This window comes from Paroedura picta, chromosome 3 (assembly GCF_049243985.1).
Source record: "Paroedura picta isolate Pp20150507F chromosome 3, Ppicta_v3.0, whole genome shotgun sequence".
NCBI lineage: Eukaryota > Metazoa > Chordata > Lepidosauria > Squamata > Gekkonidae > Paroedura > Paroedura picta.
This window is the reverse complement of record NC_135371.1, coordinates 129,550,171-129,574,606: the sequence shown is the minus strand read 5'-3', so window position 1 is coordinate 129,574,606 and position 24,436 is coordinate 129,550,171. Positions and strand designations below refer to the sequence as shown.

The following is a 24,436-nucleotide window of genomic DNA, read 5'->3' as shown; positions in this document are numbered from 1 at the left end:
TTTTTGTAGCTCTGCCCTATGATAAATAATAATTGGAATTGTAAAAATAGCTGAGATCTAGGAAAAAATTAAGCTGTTCAGATGTGAACTTTCTCTTGGTACCAACCCCCCCTTCTAAAAAATGGTTCAAAAATGTAGCTTTGCTGTAGAAATCACAAATGTTTCTAATACTAGATTGTCACCTTGTTTTAATACATGAAGGAGCTCTAGCCCTTTTAAAAGAATCTTAAAGATTTCTGCCAAACAATGTGATCCGTACACCATTTAAGTAGGTTGCAAAAGAAATCAGCTGGTTGAGCTGTTATTACATTCTCTACAGTAATTTATGAATGGCTTCCTATATTGCTAATCCCATCAGAGGCTGGTTTTCCACGTTGTGTTAACTAGGTACCAAGAGTTACACATTCAAAAGTAAGGCATGTTAATTATCTCTGTACTCTTTAACCACACTAATGTCCAGCACTGAAGGGAAAGGCTATTGCTTGAGGGAAGGCCACATGAACAAACAAACAAAAATCACTGCCAGAGTCTTGATGGAAAATCCAAAGATATGTATAAAAACCTCATCTGTGGAGTTTAGTGAGATAAGTTGCTTCAAAGGAATCTCAGCAAATTATTATTTCAGACCTGCACACATGCCTCCGATTTCTGCCTTCAGCTGCCACGACAAGCATTTAGCTCCTATTGCTACAAAAACATTTATTACAGAAATGTCTGATTTAACATTATTTTAACCTACCCTGAACCACTGGAAACTGTATTATTGTTAAAGCATTGTTAAACAGTCTTAGTTGCCACATTACATCCCTTCAGAAGTTCATTATAGGGTTTTAAAATTACTGGATCAAATGCTAAAAAAAATGTTGATTTAAATATCATACTAATGTTCACTCTGTATGTGGATAGAACCGCCCCTGCTATACAGATTATACTAGTTCTGCAGTGACTCCATTCTAAACTTGTTATATTCAAATGGCAGAGACATTAAAGTTAGAGAAATTGGACTTTTTATTTGCTTACTGTCTTTTAATAATTTTTGCCAGTATATCTTCAAGTACATCTCTGTAATCATGAGGGTCAGAAAATTAGCATGAAAACTGGGCCATCCAAGAATTAAATACAGACTCATAGGCACAGGAGAAGTGCTTTATGACTCACCTGCAGCCTCTGTTACCCAGCCTTGCCTCAGGGCAAATGTAGGGGAGGTAGCAAATCCCTTGGGGAAATTTACCTTGGTTCCTTCCATACTCCACTAGCCAGCCAGAAATCCGGATGATGTCCAGGAGGATGCTCTCAGGAAGGTGTTCTAGGGTCACATCTTCTTGGGTTTCTATTTCTTCATCTATACTGATGAGATCCAGGATGAGGATGGGAGGAACTGGTTTGGAGTGACGGGTCATAAGACTGCGAAATTCAGATTCTAGGGATTCTTTCCCTTTCTCAAACAGCAATTTCTGGTTGAAGCAACACACATGAAACAGATGAGCTGTCTTTGTTTCTGCTTTCAAGGTGTTAAAATACCACAACAAGGGCATAGTGATCAACTGCACATGCATTCAGCTCTGTCCCTTTCCCTATTGATGTACCTCTTCCTTCAAGACTACCAAATTTATATCTCTGCTCCTGAGGTCAATAAATAGTTCCGGGATTTGGTAGACATTTAAACCCCTTTTAAAAGAGAAAATGCTTCTACCACATAACTGCACTTTCCCCCTTTTTAAAACAATAGTTAAGTCTTAGAAATTTGGCACTAGACCTTTTAAAAAGGAGAAGGAGGAGGTACAGCATGCTAAATTACATCTTTTCACTTCTATCATGTCTATAGGACATTGTTCCAAGCTATAGGACATGTTGTTCCAAACTTCTATCATGTCTATAGGACATGTTGTTCCAAGAATCACATATGAACATAAGAACCGCCTGAGTCAGACCATTGGTCCATCAAGGACAGTATTGTCTACTCAGACTGGCAGCAGCCCTCCAAGGTATTTCATATCACTTACTACTTGATAGTTTGAGATTCTAGGGATTGAATTTAAGATTATAGATGGGCACAAATCAGATCATGAACTAAAGTTCACCATGAATTTTGGCCGGTTTATGGTACACAAAGCAACTATGAACTGAAGAACCACCATGAACTTCCATGAATTTTAAGGCAGTTCATGAAGAGCAGAAAGCAGGGGTTTAAATGGTTTTGAGCCATGTGAAACCCTGCTTTCTGCTCTTCACAAGAAACAGTGAGTGTCAGGGAGCAGAAAACAGGGCTCAGCTGTTAGGTCAAAATGGCTCAGAGCCATTTCAACCCTTGATCTCTGCTCCCCGTGAAAAGTGGCATGATGCAGAAAGCAGGGGTCACAAACCTATATGAACCAGTTTGGATTGCAAAACAACATACTGCGATTTGTGTCCATCTCCACTTAGGGTTTTCTGCATACCAAATAGATGCTCAGTCACTGAGCCATGGACCCTCTCATGTTCAAGTGGTTAAAGTAGATTTTGCTTTCCCCTTCCTCCTGTGACCCCCTAAAAAAGCACTGCAGGAAGAAGAGATACCCTCTCAGACAAAATGCCAAATGAGTCAAGGGACTGAAGTGAGGTGGAGAATCAGGCAAAGTTGGCCCCTACCCTCTTCTATCAATGGAACAGCAATAGAATAGAACCTGTTGCCTTTTGACTTCAGGATTTTAAAGAGCATCAGGATTTTATGAAGCACTGATATTTGTCCCCAAATGGAATAAGGCCTTCTATGAATTTAAAGCAAGGATAGGTGAAGATAGATTCGAAAATTAGCCATCGCTTCCCACTTAGCCACATTACGTACCACTGTGTTGAGCTCTGGGCTGTCAGGATTGTTGTCTTGGAAATATTCCACAGCTTTCTGGATTTTAGCCATGCAGCCCAAGTACTCTTCTAATCTCCCTGTAGGGCTGCAAATAAGCGCACAGCTGGGTCAAGAACATATTTTTAGTATGACACACCTGTAAAGCCTAGTTGACTGGCATTTCCCCCAGCGTTTTGGTTTTTTTAAATTCCTTTTTCTGCTAACAGTTTAGGAAAGCCCGTTCTCATTCACTGGAATGTTTTAATAGCTACATGATGATGGCCAGCTTATGCTACAGTCCATAGCAATCAAGTAACCACACATTTACTGTTGTTTGTAGTAGCACGAGTATTGGTTAATTGACTAGTTTCATATGTACAGTGGTCCCCAACCCCCGGTCCGGGGACCGGTACTGGTTCGTAGACCAGTGGGTACCGGGCCGTGGCTCCTCCTCGTCTTCCTCCCCGGCTGCTGCCTCGGGGGCTGCCCTGCCATTCTGCCGCTGGCTCACCTTTGGTGCTCTCCAGCAGCCGCCATGGCTGGGGCTCCCCCTCAGCATGGCCCTGTGCAGCCGCTGCTGGCAGCGCCCCCCAGTGGGCGGCAGGAAGTCAGGAGCACTGGCAGGAAAGCAAGTGGAGCAGGGGCTCAGGCGGCGACGGTGACATCCCTCGGCAAAAGACTGCCCCCTCCCCCGGGCCTCAGTAAAATTGTCAAGCATTGACCGGTCCTTGGTGATAAAAAGGTTGGGGACCACTGATATGTACACCACCTTTTCCTTTTATGGGGACCCAATATGGTTTCTGCTGTTCTGCTCTTTCATTTTATACTCACTTACAAGCCCAAGGTCACTCAGTAAGTTTCCACAGCAGACTGGGGATTCAAATTTGGGTCCCTCAGATCCTACTCTGACACTATAATCACCCCAGCAGAGAGCCAGTTTGCTGTAGTGGTTAAGAGCGGTGGCCTCTAATCTGGAGAGCCAGGTTTGATTCACCTCTCTTCCAAATGCAGCCAGCTGGTAATCTTGGGCCAGTCACAATTCTTTCAGTCCCACCTTCTTCTGTTGTGGGGAGAGTAAGTGAAGGCGATGGAAAGACGCCTTGATACTCCATATAAAAAAACGTGGTGTAAAAAAACAAGCTTTTCTTAACAAAGTTAACATTGGTCATACGGCTAACAGGGTTCCTTTGATGTACTGGCATAGATAAGTGACAAGAGTAAAATTGAAGGGCTAAGAGTAAATAGCTTGGCTGCACAGTCTACAAAAACAAAGTTGATATACGAACTTAAGGTTGCTGCCACGGGGGGAATTTCCTCCCACATCTACAATATTTGGAAGCATCCAGATAATGTTGTGTTCAATAACTGCATGCCTCTTTTAGCTCACAGAATCTATTTTAAGGAGGAAACTGCAGGATGGCTGTGTATAGACTATCCATCTGGAGGCCACTACAGAAAGTGTGATGGAGAGCTAAACTCCATTTCCCTCCACTCCACTTTACCCTTTTGACAGCAACATAAGTACTTTTAACCTTTTCACAAGCTTCTGTTTTCCTTTCCCTGCCAAGGTGTGCTCTAATATTACACTACGATTCAACCCGAAAAAGGGAAATCATGGGAGAGGAGGGGATGAGGTCATAGGGAACAACCTGCTCAAATCACCATTGTGTCTGCGCTTCTGCACAGGTGCAATAGAGAAAAGGGACAGGAGCAGAGGTTAGGGAGCAGCAGTAGCAGCAAACACAGAAGGAACAGGGGTGTATGGGTGCTATTCTGTCCTTGCTTGTTGCTGGCACCACAGTAGGGGTGAATTGTAAAGGGGTACACATATTATAATGACAGCCGGATGGATGTGTGGGGGATTTTACTCCACACCTCGTGCCAGGCCAATCCTTTGTTCTTTCGGGTTGAATGAAACCTGTGGCTGCTAGGAGTCTCCATCTATTCAGCAAGAGCCATGGTGAGCGTCTGCTAGCACAAGTGTCTTCTTTCCTAAAATCTCTTCTTTGGGGGGCTGTCCCAGCCTCTTTGCTATTGGTCAGAGGTGACAGGGCGTGTTGCTAGAGGGAACACATGGCCGTACCTGGTCATTCCCATTGGTTGTAATGCAGCAGGGAGGGTTGGTCGATGCTGCATGTCACTTCCAACGCTGTCATGAGGGGTGTAAAAAGATGGCTGCGTTTCCGGTGGGAGCATGGTCTGTGGAAATTGTTTCCGGGGGCAAAGGGGGCAGAAGGTGGGGCATGACACCATCACTTCCAGGAAGGGGGGGTGTATGTGGCATAATGGCAGAACTGCTGGGGCACGGGGCAGGGGCCAGAGGGCGTGATGATGCCACTTCTGATGTCGTCAGGGGGTGTGTAGTGCAATGGCGGCACATCCGGTTCAGGGGGCGCATGGGGTGCGGCATGATGACGGCGCTTCCAGTGACGTTAAGGGGTGTGGCGACATGGCAGCACTTCCGGGGCATGGGGCACAGGGTGGGGCATGCTGACACTTCCGGCGACATCAGGGGGCGTGGTTATGCAAATAGGGTAATTAGTATGCAAAATGGTGGGTGTGGTTATGCTCATTATAATGTGTACCCCTTTACTACTGGGGTGCATTTTTGTACCCCTGTACTTGGCAACCATGTAGAAACAGCAGACAGCTTTAAAAGACACAATTCACTTTAGATTACTAAAGGTGATTGTTTAAAAAGAAAGATGTACCTTGCAATTCCCCTAGGAAATTAAAGAAATTGAGATGCACTGAAACACCTGCTCCCAGCTGCTGTTGATTCTTCACTATTCAAAAGATGAGCTCTGATCTGGATAGTCCAGGCTAGTCTGTTCTTGTCAGATCTCAGAAGCTGAGTAGGATCCTGGCTAGTATTTGGATAGGAGACCTCCAAGGAATAACAGAGTTATGACGCAGAGGCAGGCAATGGTTAACAACCTATGAATGTCTCTTGCCTTGAAAACTTGACTTGGTCACCATAAATCAGCTGTAACTTGACAGTAAATTTTCCACCAACAATCAATAGAAGATATGTTCAGCTCCATTGAATTGTACCAACAAAACCACCATTCTCAAAATTAATTAGATCAATCAAGATGGCAAACAGCAAGAGAAGAAGACAGCAAGAGGCACACTGAAAGAACAGATCCAACAAATACTTGAAAAATACATTCCTGTTGCAACTGACTTATGATGACCCCATGAGGTTTTCAAGGCAGGAGATGTTCAGATGCCTCTGCATCATGACCTTCCCATCCAAATGCCAACTAGATCCAGCTCTGCTTAGCTTCCAGTATCTGACAAGATAGGACTAGCCTGGGTGATCCATGTCCAGACTTTATGCAGAATTAGCCCAGTCTAATTCCTGAGAATATCAGCTCACCCTTCCCTTATTATCTTCTCTGTGTCCTTTGCTACATGGTAGTAACTGATGACATGATCCAAGCAGTAGAGTGTCTTCTCAACATTGTCCTGTAGGCGCTGAAGGTTCTCAGTTTGCTTATGCACAGGAATAATTGAGTTTTCCAGCTTCATCAAGCGGCTTTCAAAGGATGACAGAATGGAAACCTAAACCACAAAACCAAGAAATATCTGAGGTACAACAGGACTCAAATACCACCAACACTGACATCTCATTGCTTTATAAATTAAGACATACAATAAAAACAGAAGCTAACTTTTCAAATATATACAAAGTTACTCCAATCTCACCTCACTGATTTCAGGGGACTTAGATTGGAGCAACTCTGCAGGGATTGCACTGCAAAATGTTATTTTTAAATTTTACTTATAATTCAGTTTATAGCTCTCCACTCCCATGTAGAGGCTTGTGGTGGGTAACAACTATCCCCCACAGTAAAACCCACATATAAAAAACAATAAAACCCTATTAAAACCCACCTTTGGCAGCAAAGAAACTCCTTCCCTCCTGCTCCACAGGCTTCTTAAAACTGCCTCAAGGGACAAACCCAGGGGGTAGCCTGTTGACCTGGCTTACTCAGGGAGGGGCCCAGATCTTACTTCATGTTGTGCTTTAAATGAAAAGTCATAGGTTAGGTAAACTCACCATGTTTTTTGTTAGCTGGTCACTTTTCTCTAGACTTTCTCTGATGAAAGACAATGTTTCTTCTTCCTGTCATTGCAAGAGGGGAAAAAAACAAATGTACACATCCACTCACTCAACTGAAAGGAAAATACTGAACTTAATTTTTTTAATGGTCACCAGCCCTCTCCAGACTCTCTGCAAAACTTAGTTAATGTTTGCATTCATTTTAATGGAAGTAAAAATATTCAAGAAATAGTATATCAAAAAGACTGTATTAATGTTTACATTTAGATTAAGGTGACCAGATTTTAACATTGGTAAAGTGGGACACCATTGACCGGAGGGGGGGGGGGTCTTGATTAAAAATTTGGTCTATATGGAGCAACAAAAAGTTTCATAGCACGCATAGAATGCAAAAATAATATTGTAATATATATATTTTAATTTCAACATAAGTACAATTTTCCTGGTATCCCCAGATGTCCCTCCAAAAGTGGGACAATCCGGTCTCCTTAATTTAGATGTTTCCTTGTAACCTTCAAAATACTGGAAGTTTGTCACAAGATCTAATAGCTCAATTATATGAACTAATATTATTGGTAAGTAATATTATGCAATATGTAAATGAATGGCTGAATATCAGTTGAACATTTCTGCAGATAAAACATGACTTTCTTGCCCTTTCCCTTCTGCAGATACCTAAAATACCACCTCCCATCTGCTGCTCAGAGACATCATGAACAGCATTTCAGTATTTGGTGCTACAATGTAAAGGAGGTGGTGAGAGAGTCACAATCTATGTGCAGAAACACTACACTAGATTGAAACCAGTGACTGAATTTCATACAATTAATATCAGCCTTTAACAAAAGGATATGTGTGGTAACATTTTACACATGGTCTCATATGTGGGACAAGAACCCCAGCTAGGGAACAGGTAAAGTAAGATGGTGGGTTGTAAAGTATTCTGGGGTTTAAATATAAGTAGCTAGAGGCAATTCCCATAAAGTGACTTAAACTCTTTAGAGGATCCACTGGAATATTTATTTATTTATTTATTTATCATACTTATATACCGCCCTCCCCGGAGGCTCAGGGCGGTTTACATCATAACAGAGAACGATACATAAAACAGTCTGTAACATGTATAACTGATAACTAATAATTGTAACCAAAATAACAGCACAATATAACGGTATAACAATATAGTACTACAAACAGGTCCAGGGCTTATTGATGGGATTCTGAGGGGGGTGGTTTATTGATTGAATTCTGAGGGGGGTGCGGGGGAGCAGGGGCCCTTGGTCGCTGTTGATTACGTCTGGTCTCAGCCAAATGCCTGGTGGAGGAGCTCCTTTTTGCAGGCCCTGCGGAACTGTTTAAGCTCCGTCAGGGCCCTGATCTCTTCTGGGAGCTCGTTCCACCAGGTAGGGGCCAGAACAGAGAATGCTCTGGCCCTGGTCGAGACCAGACGGAGTCAATGCACAATGTAGATCCCTCAAAACCTAGAACTTGGTGGGTAGCCAATGAAATTTATGAATAGATTAGGACAGAAAATGACAGTATGATACTTCTCAAACGGCATAGTTGTCTAGTAGAACTCAGTGCCACAGGCTTTAAAAGGGGGTTAATAAAATTAATGGATTGCATACCCATCAGTGGCTAGCAACCATGACAGCTGACTAAGACTTTGTTCAGAGTCAGCATACATCTGAACATCAGTTGCTTAGGGGTGGGGAAGGCAGCAGCAGAGGGAAACTTCGGCCTCTATGTTCCCACTGTTAGCCCCTCAAGGCTTCTGGCAGAACACTGTGGGAAACTGATACTGGATTAGATGCACCAAGGGACTGATGTCTGTAATGTACATAAGCTCTTCGTTTGTGCTGAAATGACACCTAAAAGCTACAAAAATAAAATCAATTTTCCAAAGTGATCATCGTTAGAAGTGCTGGGAATTTGTGTAAGAAAACTGAGAGCTATCCATGCCATAAATGTGGGAGGAGGCACGACTTAGCGGTAAAGCATCTTCTTGGCATGCAGAAGGTCCCAAGTTCAGTCCACAGCATCTCCAGTTAAAAAAATCAAGCAGTATATGAGGAAAAAGCGTTCTAGCTGACAACATGGAAGAGCCATAGGGTTGCCAGCTCTAGGTTGGGAAATACCTGGATAATTTGGGGATGGAACGGGTGGGATTTGGGGCATGGAGGGACTTCTGGCAGAACACTGTGGTGTATAATGCTATCAAGTCCACTCTCTAAAGCAGCCATTTTTCCAGGGGAACCGAACTCTTTAATCTGGAGTGGAGCCATAATTCCAGGAGCTCCCCAGGTCCTAATGGGGAACTGGCATGCCTAGCAGAGCTACCACCAGCCGAAGTACCTGACCTAGTATGAAAGGTCTTCTGGGATGTCATTTCTTGAACATAAATTCACTAGAGTCTTATTATCATCTATATATATACTAGGTTTCAGTGGCTATTCCAGACATCCATAAAGGAGTCACTGGTCATTACAAACTCAGGCTCCCAAATCTAAGGGGTTTTGTAAAGAGAGAAGGGGGACTCAAGTTCTCTGGAAAGATACTCAAAGCCTACAATGACCATGCTCCTCACAGTTCTTGAGAACACTGAGAAAGAACCGTCTCCCACAGGAAGAAATCCCACCCCCTACCCCCAAAAAATCCTTGGGAAAGACATTTATGCAGTTAGGAATGCCAGTCTCCGGGTGGGACCTGGGGAACCCCTGGAATGACAGCTCATCACCAGACTACCTCTGGAGAAAACGAACCCTTTGGAGGTGGACTCTGTGGCATTGTGCCTCAGTGGATTAGCCCTGTCCTCCCCAGGCTCCACCCCCAAACCTCCAGCAGGTGCCCAACCTGGACCTGGCCACCTTCCTTCCCTGCCACGGGGGACCTGGCCACCCTATGTGCAGCGCTTGTACAAGGGAGACCCCGCCCGAGGCTCGAGGCAGGGCTTCCTTTCTACGGCTGAAGGGAGAGCAGCCTCCTGGCTGTCGAGGCAACACCAAGTCCTCTTGACCTCACGAGGCGGGGATACCCTGCTGGGATTCCTCTTCTCGTGTGATCAGTATCGCAGGGGGGCGGGCGGGGGGCTCAAACGACTTGGGGGTCCGCCACAACAGAAGCGGGAAGAAGAGCGGAAGGAGGAAGGAGGACAATGCTGGGCAGCCAGAGGCGGGGGGGGGGGGTCCCTGAGGCGCCTCCGTCCCTCCCAGCCAGCCCCACCTGTTTGAGCTTCTCTTCTATCTCCCTCCTCCGGGCGGACGCCTCCTCCGTGGGGATCATCGCGCTCCCGAAGAGTCCCAACGAGGCCACACACCAGGCCGCCCGGCGCCTGTCAACACTCCCTCGCCTCACTTCCGCTCCTGTCCCCGCCCACCCCAGCCATGTTCTGGCAGCCATCTTGGGAGAGGCCGCGGGTGACGCTCTTGGGGGCGGGGAGACCTGCTACCCGCCCCCCCTTCCGGGATAAGGTTTGAGCACGCGAGGGAGAAGTGGTCTCTGAAGCTGCCGATTGCCTTCTGAATGCCACATGCCGGTGATTCTCCTGCGTTAAGACGTTTTGATTGTGGTGCCTGGCTGTAGTGGCCAGCTCTGGGTTGGGAAATGCCGGGAAGCTTTGGAGGGCGAGCCGGGAGTGGGCGGGATTTGAGACAGGGAGGGACCTCAGTGGAGTATAATGCTCCATTGTCTCTAGGGGAACTGATCTCTGTAGTTTTGGAGCTGAGCTACAATTCCAGGGGATTCCCGGGTCCCACCTGGAGGCTGGCGTCTGTATGCCTGAGTCTTCGTAGGCTTACAGTGCAAGCCTAAGCTGAGTTACCCCTTTCTAAACTCCTTGGCCATTGACGGATGTAGATGGCATAATTGTGGTTAGGACTATACTGTTGGATGTCTGGGAAGAAAGGGAGAAGAGAGTTTCTGTGATAAGGAGACTTGTAGCAGCATTAGCAACTTGGAAAGCTAAAAATTTGATAGAATAGTTGTGAGCTCACAAAGCCATAGAAAGATTGAGGATAATTATTTTATGCTGCTAATTAAAATGAGCCCATATCTATTTAATGACAGTTTTGCTGTTTTAAGAATACCCTCAAATCTATGTAATTTAACAGGTACAAAACCTGTTTTATAATGTTGGGTATAGGTCTGTGAACATAATGGATTGTACGTATTTGTGGCTGGTGCAAATCCTTGTCCAAATAAAGTTGCAAAATGCTTTTCATATTGTAAATGGGTATTAATGTTGGGAATTAGCTGTCCTGGCTTTGTCCTGAATTTTGGAATTGTGAAGGCTTTACTGTTTGCCAGGGGGTATGATCCAGAATATATAACATATATTTGAAAACAGATAATCAAGCAAATAAGTTTTCCCACTATGTTCAGCAATGTTTATTTTAAAAAATTCTTCAGACAGGTATGCCACTTGTTCTAAAGGATAAGCTCTATCATACAAGTCACTGATTCATATTATATGAAGACATGTATATATGTTTCTTCCCCCTATCAAGTGTTGGAGGACTTGGCCAAAGTTTTGAATTTCTGTATTTGCATACCTTCAAGTAAGTATTATGGGAGTCAATAGGATTTATTTTTGAGTGGATCCCGCCTTTCTTTGATACTAACAAGATCTATACTCTACAAGCCAGATCTATGTATGCTTATTTGGGAGCATGTTCCACTATCAATCGGATTAGTACATGTTTATTTTGCCCTTCCAACAAAGAGCTCAAGCTGTGATATACTGTTCTGTTTTCTAATTTATCCTCACAACAACCCTGTGAGGTAAGTTATGCTAAGAGAGAGTGACTGGCCCAAAGTCACTCACCAAACTTTATTGCAGAATGAGGATTTGAACCCGGCCTTCCCAGATCCTACTCTGATACTCTAGCACAACGTTTCTCGGCTTTTTTACCATTGAGAACCCCCTGAAACATTTATCAGTCTTCGAGAAACCCCAGAAGAGGTGCGATCGTACAGACTATGGTTGTGAAGCATAGCTGTGTACATGCCCATCTGGGGCCCCTCTCCTTCCCAACACTGCCAGGCCTATCATTGGTAATTTGAGGGGGGGGGGGGTTAGCATGACCATATATGGCCATATCACCTGATAAATTATTATTATCCCCTTTCATTCAGGACACCCTTCCAGGTCTGTCAAGAAACTTCAGGGTTTCATGAAACCCTGGTTGAGAAAGCCTGCTCTAGCAAAAAAACAAATGCCCAGCTTTACTTGAAAATAAGGTTTATTGGGAATAAGTCACATTAGTTCACTTAGACTTCCAGCCCAGGTTTATTTATTTTTACTTATTCATTTACATTTTAATTTATATGCCACCCCGCTCCAAAAGGTTTCAGAGCACTCACATCAATGAATAAAAACCCGCAGAGTTGAAAGTTTAAAAATATATTAAAAACTGTTTATACACTAGCTCCAGTGCCCATACAAATCTGGCTGCTGGGGTGTCAAAATTACAGGCCAGGCACAAAATAGAGGCTAATGGTGGGTTCTGCTGGGGGGAGGGGTATCACGTTAGATCATAATGGTGGTCCCAGCCTCAACCAAATGCCTGGTGGAAGAATGCCCTCTTACAAGCCCTCTGGAACTCTGTGAGGGCTTAAACTTCCAACGGCAACTCATTCCACTATGTTGAAACACATTTCTTGAAGAATGTGACTTGTGAAGTTGCTGCCTCAATCTAGGGAAGTCCGTTGAAATAAACGACTTTAAAGTAAACATGAAAGACAGATGAGGGGTTTTTTTGGACTGAAATATCAGATATACATATTGCAAAACCACAGTTTTGACATGTGTTGCATTTCTTGTATAGTAGATGTTTCAGCAAACCAGAAAGTTTGGAAGCTGTTTGTCTTGTTCCATTACAAAATAGGCTGTTGAACAAGCATTTCGGTCTTGTATGAGTACAGCTGACTCACAGAAGCCAATTATATTCAGAAGGGCAGAACACTGTAATCCCTGCATGTGGAGATGGGAATAAGTCCCTAGATAATTAGTCTCATTGCAGGAGTTCACATCAGTACAGCATCCTCAAAACACTTCCTCTTGACAATTCTGCTGCTGTGGTTGTTTGCTTATGATGCAGATGCAGACCTGCTTAGATGCTCTAGGCAGGAAAAAAATACAGAGACACATTGTCTAGATGCTAAACACAATAAACAGGAACTCTAACTGTTACTATACAGCCAAAGAGGTAACAACATGGCTGGGCAATTTGTAGCAACTTACTGTCATTCTTACAAAAATCCTGTAAACTGAATACCAGAACAGAAGATACAGAAATGCAGAAAGAAATCAGTGCAAGGAACGTGTGGAGTTTTGAAAAAAATCTTTAGCCAGTGTGTCTTATCCACTAGGTGTCCCCTGAGCACTGAACTTTTGGGATGAATAGAGAAGCTTGAATGCTATGTTTGTCTCAGCCAAACTTTAGCCCTATCAACTTAGAACATTTCATTTGTAATTTAATTGGGACATTCCTTTCAGGTAGGGGGCAAACTATTCTTGATGCAACTCAGATAAAAAGTAAATACTATGTCCTAATCCACTTAGCAAACAGCAGTACATGTGCTACAGGGGGAAAAATGTGTTGGAGAATGGGGAAATAGTAATACAACACATGGACTAGTAATACACTACCTGGCAGGGAATTCATTGACTCTTTCAGTTGGAGAAGTTACAAGCAGAAAGTTCTTCCATAGGCATCTATGAAGTAAAACAGTTCTCTCCCACTGTTGTTGTTTTTTTTGTAATAGAAAGGCACTGCATAATGCACTACATTCTTAAAGGAACTGAGTCTTTAACCATGCAAAATCTGTCAACGACTCTGCTAGAGGTAGCAGTTGCCCAGGCTCCTTATACTATGCATCTCTAATGGCTTCTCCATGTAGTAAAGGTAAAGGTAAAGGTGTATCCCCTGTGCAAGCACTGAGTCATGTCTGACCCTTGGGGTGACGCCCTCTAGCGTTTTCATGGCAGACTCAATACAGGGTGGTTTGCCAGTGCCTTCCCCAGTCATTACCGTTTACCCCCCAGCAAGCTGGGTACTCATTTTACCGACCTCGGAAGGATGGAAGGCTGAGTCAACCTTGAGCCGGCTGCTGGGATCGAACTCCCAGCCTCATGGGCAGAGCTTCAGACTGCATGTCACTGCCTTACCACTCTGCACCACAAGAGGCTCTATTCTCCATGTAGTAGTGCTCCCCAAAGATAGTTTAGCAATGTAATGGGGGGAGAAGAGGGTTTTTTCTACCCCACTTTTTTACTATGGTATCTGAAAGCATCTTAAATCAGTTTACAATCAATCACCTACAGTTCCTCTTTCCATAACAGAAACTCTCTGAGGTAGGTGAGACTGAGAGAGCTCTGAGGGAATTTTGACTGGCCCAAGGTCAACCAGCTGACTGCATGTGGAGGAGTGGGTAATCAAGCCAAGTTCTCCAGATTAAAGACCACTGGTTTTAACCACTACGCCAAGCTGGAGGAAATACAGCTGAAAATCTTACCAGCTGGCATAGGGCAGAGTTAGAGTTTCTGGTGGCACATTTGATGATAGAAACTCCTGGCATGTCACAGTTAAGTTATAACAACCCACAGTTAAGTTATAACAACCCTGCCTCTGCATTGTGTGAGCTACGGCCACCTGATGAAATCAGGCTAGCCTGAGCCACCCAATAAAATCTGAGTCCAGTAGCACCTTTAAGACCAACAAAGATTTATTCAGGGCGTGAGCTTTCGAGTGCAAGCACTCTTCGTCAGACTATGATCTTATATTCCCTGTCATGTAAGAAGATCATAGTCTGACGAAAAGAGTGCTTGCGCTCAAAAGCTCACACCCTGAATAAATCTTTGTTGGTCTTAAAGGTGCTACTGGACTCAGATTTTATTGGGTGGCTCAGGTCAACACGGCTACCCATTCAAATCTGAGCCACCCAAGTCAGGGTACTCTTATTAAGACTGTCATTATTTTACTTGTGAGTCAGGAGTGCCATATAGATGTTTCCCTTCAGCACTGAAATTGCTTTGTCTAGATGGCAAGAAGAATTGTATTTTTCTTATTTAAAGATTTATATCCCACCTTCCTCATGGCTCAAGGCACCTTACGAATACAATTATAAACAAGCCAATAAAACCCCAGTAACATGCCTTCCCTTTCCCAGAAGTCTGCACCTCATTAAATCTCTTGGCAAATAAAATGATCTTACAACCCTGTGACAATAACCCCCCCCTCACCCCCTCCACCGAATGGGAGCTGCAGTAGAAAAGGAACTGTTGTTGAAAGCAATGCCTGTTCTACACAACTATGAAAGGGAGATAAGCCAAATTGTTTTCATCACACACCCTCAGTGTTAAGAAATACAAGCACAGTGCTAATGGGTTATACATGAGATTCCTCAGAAGGGTAAACAGAGGTCACGAAAATGCCCACTTCCCATGCCCCAATTGTCTGGATCTGAATTGGGCTCCTGAGTGCCCAGGATTTGTTTGTTTATTTAGAACAGTTGTATACTGTCCATCTAGACCTGCTTGAGGTGTCTCCCAGTTAAAACAGTTAAAGCAATTAAAACCATAAGATCAGTAAACCCAAGCCAAAACAAAATGTCAATAAATAAGCAAGCCAGAGTATATATAAAAAGTTCTTAAAAAGAGCTACCTAAATTAATGTTGATAAAACAGTTCATAGGCTTGGAGCTGACCATAAAACAGTGAAAAGAGATTAGTTATAAACCTGGGGAAAGAGAAATATTTGAGGCTTGATGCCTAAAAGAAAATAAGAATGGGCACCAAACAAGGTTCAAGGCGGAGGTACAATCCAAAGTCAAGTTTCGGCCACCAACAAATCCTTTTCTCAGATTGTCATCTGTCTTACTTCTGCAAGCAGGAATGCATATATCAGAGTTTGTGAAGAGGAGCTCAACTGGTGGGCTGGACAGTGTGGCAGGAGATGATCCTCCCAGAACCCCCAACCACTACCTTTATAATAAGAACCCTCACTTTGATTTGTGCTTGAAACAGATGGTTGGCCACTGGAAGTTCCAAGAATCACAGTCAGGACTGTGGGCCAGACCACACATGAATGGATCGTTGCATGTGTGGAATGCCCAGGGTTTTTTAAAACACAGATTCACGGGGCTTAGAATTGTAATTCCATTTAGGGCTGCATTGTAATTCTGTTACAATCGTCAGATGAAGCTTTTTACTCACCAAAAAAGGGGGGAGGGATCCAGATGTCTTTTGAATTTCATGAAACAAATCAATAACTATATCTGTTAAAAAGAAGAACTATGAACATTCCCTCCATTTTTTAATTAATGCAGAGCCTGCTTGTCTCTCTTTATGGGACACCACCCAATAAATTCACTGAGCTGGGTCTCCAATCGGGTAAGGCTATCTTAGCCTGTTTCCAGGCAGGAGTGTTGGTGTTGGTGGTGCAACCCTGCCATTGTAGCATCAACAAGTAGAATGGGAACAACATTTCTTCACAGGCTGAACACACTGGGTGCCACCATCCTCCACTATTCTCTTCGTTGCATCCGCCAAAAGCACAGATCCAACTGAGTTTTGTGCCCTCGTGGCCTAGAAAACCCCCATTCCCCCTGCCATTGTCTTTCTCTGCTGAGCCATAGTGTAAAGCTGTAGCTTGGTTCAGATGAGAAAGGGGGAAAGCCCTTTAAAGCAGCCATTCTCAACCTTTTTCAGGCCACAACCCTTTTAGGAGCTCTGCTCATGTTCCAGGGCTACCTGCAGTAGGCCGACCACTTGCACAATGAGCTAAGCTAAAAAAGGCCTAAGCTAAGAGTAAAATAATTTTGCTTGATATACCTTGTCTTATATATACTCAAGACATTCAGCCAAGAGAAGCATGTGGGTACATTTTTTTTGGAATGCATTAATTCAAGCACACACAAAGGAATGGATTACATGATTTCTTTTTCTTTCCCTTAATGAAGGGCAAACGTTCTAGCAATTAATGACATCACATGTGACAAAAAGGATGTTTCATCAGTTCAATTACCAGCCCTCCCCCTAAATCCTTTGTGCTCCCTTTCTCATATTTTTCAATCTGTGCCCCCCTTCAAATGTGCCAGGGCCTCCCAGGGGGCCATATTGGCTATGTTGAGAATGGCTACTTTAAAGCAGGGGTAGTCAACCTGTGGTCCTCCAGATGTTCATGGACTACAATTCCCATGAGCCCCTGTCAGTGTTTAAAGGGTTGAAGATAGCCAGAGGCAATTTGACGCTCACCCTGTTCCCTCTAGTGGCTGTGGGTAGAACATCCCTCCCATCCACAACCATCCGGCAGTCCCCCTTTGAGCTGAGGGAAGAGCCTGTTGTTGCAATGACTTGCAGGATTTTCTCTGTCCATTTTCAGGCCCTTCAGGAAAACTTCCTGGTTACCACTTGACCACAAGTGTCAGAATGTTTGGCTAGGGAAAGGGTGTGGACAGGCCAGGAACAGAGAAGAACACGTTCTTGTGCTACTTGCTGAACAAATTTCCTTCCAGTTAAAGCATTGAATCGACAGAGTGGAGGCAAATCTTTCACTCTGGAGAAGTGTGAGGCGGGAGGAAAGCAAAGCTTCATATGTTTCCTCCTTCATGTAGAAACAGTTTGAAGGAGGATAAAGGTGAAGAGCCAAATTCTTACCCACACGGGAGCCCAGCAACAAAGTCACAGCTGGAGGGGGGGGGGTTCTTGAGGAGCGGAAATTAGCTGCCCCACTGCTGGCCTCTTCAAAACCACACAGAGAAACAACTGAATTACTAGGATGAAGGTGGCGGGCGGGGGGGACGACTACACTTCAAATAGCTCAGGCAAAAAAATATTGGGATTTCGGAGGGGGGGGGGTGTCCTCTCATTTGTCATGGATGCATAGGGCTATTTTTAAAAAGAATACTACTGCCACTAGGTAAGCCCGAAGCCACTAGGTGGCTTGCAAAATATATAGTCTGCAGAAGGTTTAATTTTTTATGAACATGCAGAACAAATGCATTAAAAAGAGAGGAAATACATACAGTAGGTACTGCTATATTACTGCAATATTAAAACTGCAAGTTGGTGGAAAATAATTAAAAATTGTCCCACCCCTCTGGTTTAATAGTGCAAAACTCTTTGTCTCTCGAGATAAATGAGTACTTCCTACTTTCCTAGTCCTACCAAAAGCACGAAAGAGTTTGTGGCCAATTCACAGAGGATAGTGTAGGACCCCAACCTTGTGTGGCAGTCAGATACAAGTTATGGGTTCTTCTCAATTCCTGCCCACATGGTGCCTGGTTCAGATGGGAACTGTGGCACACGTGGAGGAGGGGCTTGAGTCCCCCCCCCAGTCTGTTTTCCTGACCTGAAATGGACCAAGGGGAGCTATTTGGCCTGTTAGGAAATCCATCTGTTCTCAGGGATACACATGAGTTTCCTCAAGAAGCCAAATAATATCACCTTGGGCCATTTCAGGTTGGGGAAATGGCATGGGATGGGGAAGCTAGGATAGCTAGCCCAAGGCTGGCAACTGGTGGAAGATTTATCATTGGGAGGACCTCACTGGCAAAAGACTTCAGGAACACAGTGGCATTTCTTCTGTGTGACCTGGATGGGGGCCATATGGCTTCCTGGGGGGCTCTGGCATATTTGAACGGGGCCTCAGACTAATAAAATGTAAGAAGGGGGCCCAAAAGGGTTTGGAGAGGGCTTGGTAACTGAACCGATGAAACACCTTTTTTTGTCACATGACGTCATTAATTGCTAGAAGGTTTGACTTTTCTCAAGGGAAAGAAAAAGAAACCACATGGTCCGTTCCTTGTGTGTGTTTGAATTAATGCATTCAAGGAAAACTGTGAACACATATCATTTTCTTGGCTGAATGTTCTAGAAATCTGTCTCATGTATCTATAAGGCAAGGGGGGGGGGCAAACTATAGCTCTTCAGATATATATATGGACTACAATTGCCAGCATGGTAATTGTAGTCCATGGACATTTGGAGAGCCACAGTATGGCCATCCCTGGCCATATGATGGCAGCAGAACTAATGGGAGGAAGGGGGGTCTCTTGCTGGAACAGAAGGAGTGTCCTTATATTCAGTTACTGAGAGAAGTTACAGGTTCCAAAATGAGGTGAGAGAAGTCCTAAAAAATGCCTTCAGGGGATACCCTATGGTGGTGCTATGCCCAGAAGCAGTATTGTCAAAGGATGGTGAAGTATGCTCTCCAAGCTGTGGACAGCTGCATAAAAGACAGCCACCTTGGTTTGTAGCCCTATCTAATCTGGCCAGGATAGCAGTCATTTGGGCTGACAGCCAGCTATAAGATCTTGAACCAGACCCCTTGGTTCTTAACTAATATTATTATTAATAATAATATCTGAATATAAAGAGCACCTGTCAGTTTGCTGAGGATGCACCTCAGGATGCTATACAGTTACCATCTAGAACTTCAGTCAAAACCATCATGGTTAGGAGGATTTTGTGGCTGAAACTTTGGAATGTGGACATGATTTCCAATTCCAACCTGGTGTCCAAAAAATTATCAGAAAGGTTTGCTGTTTGGGGAAGGGGTACTTTGCTAGTGCAAAGTTTGGTGTAGTGGTTAGGAGTGTGGACTTCTAATCTGGCATGCCAGGTTCGATTTTGCGCTCTGCTGTATAGGAAAGTTAAATTATAAACAGTTATTCAATGTTTTTTGAGACAATTATGTGTGAAATTGGGAAATGTGAATTAACTCCCTGTAACAAGAAGATGCTAAGGATGACCTAACTCTATGTGGTCGCTAAGCAGGTCTAGTAAGGGACTGACTACTTGCTTACTAAGTGGTTTATTCTATGAGCCTTACTCTCAGGAAAGTGTTGGATTGTAGCCTTGGTTGAATAAACGTTAGAGCCAGTTTGGTGTCGTGGTTAGGAGTGCGAACTTCTAATCTGGCAAGCCGGGTTCAATTCTGCGCTCCCCCACATGCAATCAGCTGGATGACCTTGGGCCCGCCAAGGCACTGATAAAACTGTTCTGACCGAGCAGTGATATCAGCGCTCTCTCAGCCTCACCCTCCCCACAGGGTGTCTGTTGTGGGGAGAGGAATGGGAAGGCGACTGTAAGCCGCTTTGAGCCTCCTTTGGGTAGGGAAAAGCGGTGTATAAGAACCATCTCTTCTTCTTCTTCTGAAGGAAGTAGGATCTTCAGGAGTGTGTTTTTCACATACCCAGAGGTCTGGAAGTAATCCATGACAGAATGCTGAGTCCTGATATACCCTGGTGTGTGGATATGGGAGAGAATAACAATGTTTTGTCTTCCCAGATTCTTACATTCTCCAGTCCTGTGAAACAAGAAGAAATTGGCCCTTGTTCAAGGGATTATACAGCATCTCTAGGGTGTAGGGACATTAGAGCATCTCTTCATCATAACAAGGGAGTATGGTCTGTTTCTGTTCCTAGCCCCATGGAAATCAGAATGGAAGTACTGCGCACCATGTTGCAGGCTATCCAGAGGAATGATTATCTGATATTACTTAAATTTTTTGGAGGCATATTTTCACATTCCTAAACAATACCTCAGGCTTACGTTCATGGAACAATGCTTCCATGTAACGGTCTTACCTTCTGGTCTACCTTCACCACCAAGAGTCTTTACCATATAAATCGGGGTGGCTCTGATTGCAGCCATCACACAGAGAAAAAGCATTCCGATCATGCTCAGACCACATTTTTGATTCATGGCAAAGGCCTGAGGAATGCAGAACCCAACATGTTCACTGATATTCAGATGATCTGGGACCATGGGTTCCAGGTCAGTCTGCGATCTCCCCCATCACAAAGTCTGTACAACCAGGGGGATGAAGGTGTCTAGTGTCTGATTATACAGAAATCAGAAGGATGGGGGGGGGATCCTTGATGAAGGTGGTAAAATGCCAATTGGGCTACTATAGTGACCTAAACCTCCATTGATAAGGAGACGTCAAAAATCACTCCCAAGTTCTTGACTGAGGGTGATATCTCTAATTGCACCCTGTCCAGGCATGGGAGACATGCTTCCTTATCTGACCCTTTCCAACCAAGTTACAGGACCTCAAACGCAGACAACAGATCTAACAACATGAGAAGTACCTACCTGTCGTCTCTCAACCTTCTAGTCTCTGTTCCATCCCCAGAAATGTTGGAGCGGAGGCTAGGGTAGCTCCAACACAGATGTTCTGCAATACCAGGTCAATTAAGAAAAAGTCCTCCACTCTACAAGAGTACTTCACAGAGCAGGAGGTAGAACTGGCATGCGTGACTGAGATCTGGGCACATGAGGGCAAAATGGTCGCCTTGGAAAACTTAGTGCACCCGGGTTCTCAGTCCTCACCCCAGTCATAGGCTTCTGCTGTGTGTGTGTGTGGGGGGGAGGTCGCTATCGTGGTCTGGGATTTCTATCCCTACAGGGCTCTCCTAGCCCCGTTGATCCCTGGAGTGGAATGTGTCAGCCTAGGATGGGACACAGTTGACAACTTGCCTATTTGGGTGGTGTACTGTTTGCCCAGTACACCCCCAGCTGCCCTATCAGGCCTCCTGGACATTGCAGTTCCCCAGGTTTCTGATCTTGGGGGACTTCAATGTCCATGTGGACTCACCCTTTTCAGGACATGACCTGGACCTAGTGTCAAACCATGGCAAAACTGGGGTTCTTGCAACTTGTTCCTGGGAGTGGCGGGTAATAAATACAATGATAATAATAACAGGGTATGAAGGAGTATTATTTATTTTATTGCATCTACACCCAATAGCTCTTCTCAGAAGTGCAGAACTGTTTACAGGCTCCCCAAGGTTGGAGATTATTGCCCTGGGCTATCCATCACTGATGACTCTGGAACCATTAATTTGCTATACTTTTTAAAAAAAATGATAATAGCAAAAGTACAAGCAAGATTCAAGTTTAGTAGCACTTTAAAGACAAGCAGTAGGGTTTTCAGATTTTGAAATGCAAAAAAGAGAGAGATTATATTTACTGACTGACTACTTTAAACCAGTGATCACTAATCTCATTTTAAAAACACCTACTATCTAAGCTGTGACATTTACTACTAATGAGGAATATTCCTAACCTTCCAATCCAAATAGAAGATGTTTCCATCATTTCTTTAAGAAGAGCAAAAACAGGATGGATACCCCAAAAAAGAGGACATGTCCTCTATAAACAGGACATCTGGTAACCCTAACCAACAAGATTTCCACTATAAGTCTTTCTTCTATCATCACCATCATCATCATCCACCATCCATTTGGTTCAGGGCAGTTCACACAGTATAAAACTATAAAATGTTTAATAAATCTAAAAATTAATTTAAAATAGTTTCAAATCATAATTATCACTGTCACATCAGCATAAGCAATAGTAACTCGTAGCGAACTAGACATTAGAATGGGTGGAATCGGTGGGGAGGCAGATGGGGGCAGAAGGGAGGCCCAAGATTTGGGTATAATGTTACTTATCCAACCGGCCTCAACCAGGATCCTGATCTCTCCTGGGAGCTCATTCCTCCAGGCCTCTGATTGAGGCCAGGTGGATTTCCTTAAGCCCAGGGATCCTTAGCTGATTTGTGCTGCTGGATCGAAGAGCTCTCTGGGACGTATATCAGTCCCAAAGATACACAGTCTCCAGACCACAGAAGTCCAAAAAGGCTAAGGTTAAGACCAAAACCTTGAATTGGATCTGGAATTCAACTGGCAGCCAGTTCAGCTGCTGCAGCACTAATCTTATGTGGGCTCTCCATGGCATCTGTGTGAGAGCCCAGGCTGCATCATTTTGCATCAGCTGTAGTCTCCAGAGCAGTTTCAAGGCAGTTGGCAATAGTACAATCACAAGCCTCTGACATCAACCACATCAGACTAATAGTAGGATTACCATATTTTGAAAAGCAGAGAGAGACAGACAGAGAGACAGACAGAGACAGACAGAGAGAGAGATCATATTTCCCGACTGACTACTTCAAGAGTCAAAGTTCCCTTCATCAGATACCTGGAACTAACAAAAGTGCACATCATTTAGCATACTGGTCCACTTGTAGCATAGTAAAATGAAAACAAGTGGGGAGGGGGCATAGCACAGTGACAGAGCATTTGCTTTGCATGCGGAAGGTCCCAAGTTCAATCCCTGGCATCTCCAGTTAGAAGGACCCGGCAGAAAGATCTCTGCCTGAGGCCCTGGACAGCTGCTGCCAGACTGAGTAGACAATACTGACCTTGTTGGGCCAAGGGTTTAATCCACTATAAGGCAGCTTCATGTGTGCTCTGGCATCACAATCACTGCATGCTACATGCATCAAAGCTTCTTTTAAAATCCTCATTCTTTGATGCTTCCATTGGGATTTTGTATGGTGATATTTATTGGAAGACCATTTAGCTGGGATCATAGTGTTTGGATTCATATTAATTATTAACCACCTATAACAGTGGTCCCTACAGGCTTTGGAGGGGGGGCACTTCTCACAGCAAGCATTAAATGAAGGTATTTCTTAGAAAGTTTCTGAAGGCTTTGGCCTATCCTGGAACATGTTCCCAGAGCTCTTGAAAAATAAAGTCAAAATATTTGCATTGCTGTATTTCTGCCCTCCAAAGGACCCAGGTTTGGTCCTCAGGCCTAGGCCATGAATTCTTCCTCTAAGTCAGTGGTTCTCAACCTTCCTAATGTCGCAACCCATTAATACAGTTCCTCGTGTTGTGGTGACCCCCAACCATAAAATTATGCAAGTGTTCTTTCACAGAAATTAAACCAAAACTGACCAATGGCGTGAAAATCCATTGTTCATGATTGTTTATAAATAATTATGTATAAATTGGTGGGTGCCTTCAGGAGGAGCAGCAACAGTGGCGGGGCCTCCCCCTCCAGCCAAGCTGCTCGCCCTGCCACCACCCCTGTGAAAGGTTCGTTCAACACCCAAAGGGGTCCCGACCCCTAGGTTGAGAACCATTGCTCTAAGAATACTAGAAGGCTAGTATAATAGGCTTTTGCAAGATTAGTATGGTCTTACTGAAGAGTCTATCTTGGCCTTCCTAATGAAATAACATATCTTTCCCGCTGTGGAAAAGAGTCACCCCTCTGATCCCCCTGACAAAGCTTTACAGTAACACACACTGGGGCTGTGTATAACAATAAAATTGTCATCTACCTTTTTCCTTTTTTTTTGTTTCCTTTCCTTTGTTTTTGTTTTGTTTGCTAGATATGTATCTGCAATTCAGACAACAAAGATTCCCTGAAAACAGAAACGAAGATTTCAGATGTGTGATGACTGAATGGCTGAAAATAACAAAAGTCTAACCATTGGGTCACATAGCCTCTGGGTGTTTTCATGTTAGGGAAATGAGAATGCTCCAACAGGGCAGGAGGTGGGTGGGGAACTTTAGGTGTGGGAGGTAGAATTGTCACAACACCTCCACAGAACTGAAGAACTTTAAAAAGACTCCTCCACCCAGCATCAGGATGCAGATTCCAAGAGCCGTATCCACAGTCAAAAGGAGAGTGGACATATCTTCAGAGCGGGCTGTCTCAGGTAAGTCTCAATATGCATCTATTA

At 44.1% G+C, this 24,436-nt stretch overlaps 2 protein-coding genes across 15 annotated transcripts in view; one reads left to right on the top strand and one right to left on the bottom strand.

Moving 5' to 3' along the window:
- EXOC7 (exocyst complex component 7) overlaps nucleotides 1–10,298 on the bottom strand; it is a 53,093-nt gene extending 42,795 nt beyond the window's left edge. For 2 of the 11 annotated variants that reach the window (XM_077327730.1, XM_077327731.1), the window contains exons 1-5: nucleotides 10,116–10,281; nucleotides 6,891–6,956; nucleotides 6,207–6,391; nucleotides 2,825–2,930; nucleotides 1,232–1,454 (exon numbers count right to left, since the gene is read on the bottom strand). In XM_077327730.1, the coding sequence (XP_077183845.1) occupies nucleotides 1,232–1,454; nucleotides 2,825–2,930; nucleotides 6,207–6,391; nucleotides 6,891–6,956; nucleotides 10,116–10,175 (640 nt within the window). In that variant the 5' untranslated portion in view covers nucleotides 10,176–10,281. Of the gene's footprint in view, nucleotides 1–1,231; nucleotides 1,455–2,824; nucleotides 2,931–6,206; nucleotides 6,392–6,890; nucleotides 6,957–10,115 lie in introns of all 11 variants that reach the window. The other 9 variants (XM_077327723.1, XM_077327724.1, XM_077327725.1 and 6 more) reach the window with 9 other exon arrangements.
- LOC143832801 (monoacylglycerol lipase ABHD6-like) overlaps nucleotides 10,289–24,436 on the top strand; it is a 45,463-nt gene continuing 31,315 nt past the window's right edge. For 2 of the 4 annotated variants that reach the window (XM_077327736.1, XM_077327735.1), the window contains exons 1-2: nucleotides 10,289–10,428; nucleotides 24,083–24,412. The gene's annotated coding sequence lies outside the window, so the exon portion shown is untranslated. The remainder of the gene's footprint in view (nucleotides 10,429–24,082; nucleotides 24,413–24,436) is intronic. The other 2 variants (XM_077327738.1, XM_077327737.1) reach the window with 2 other exon arrangements.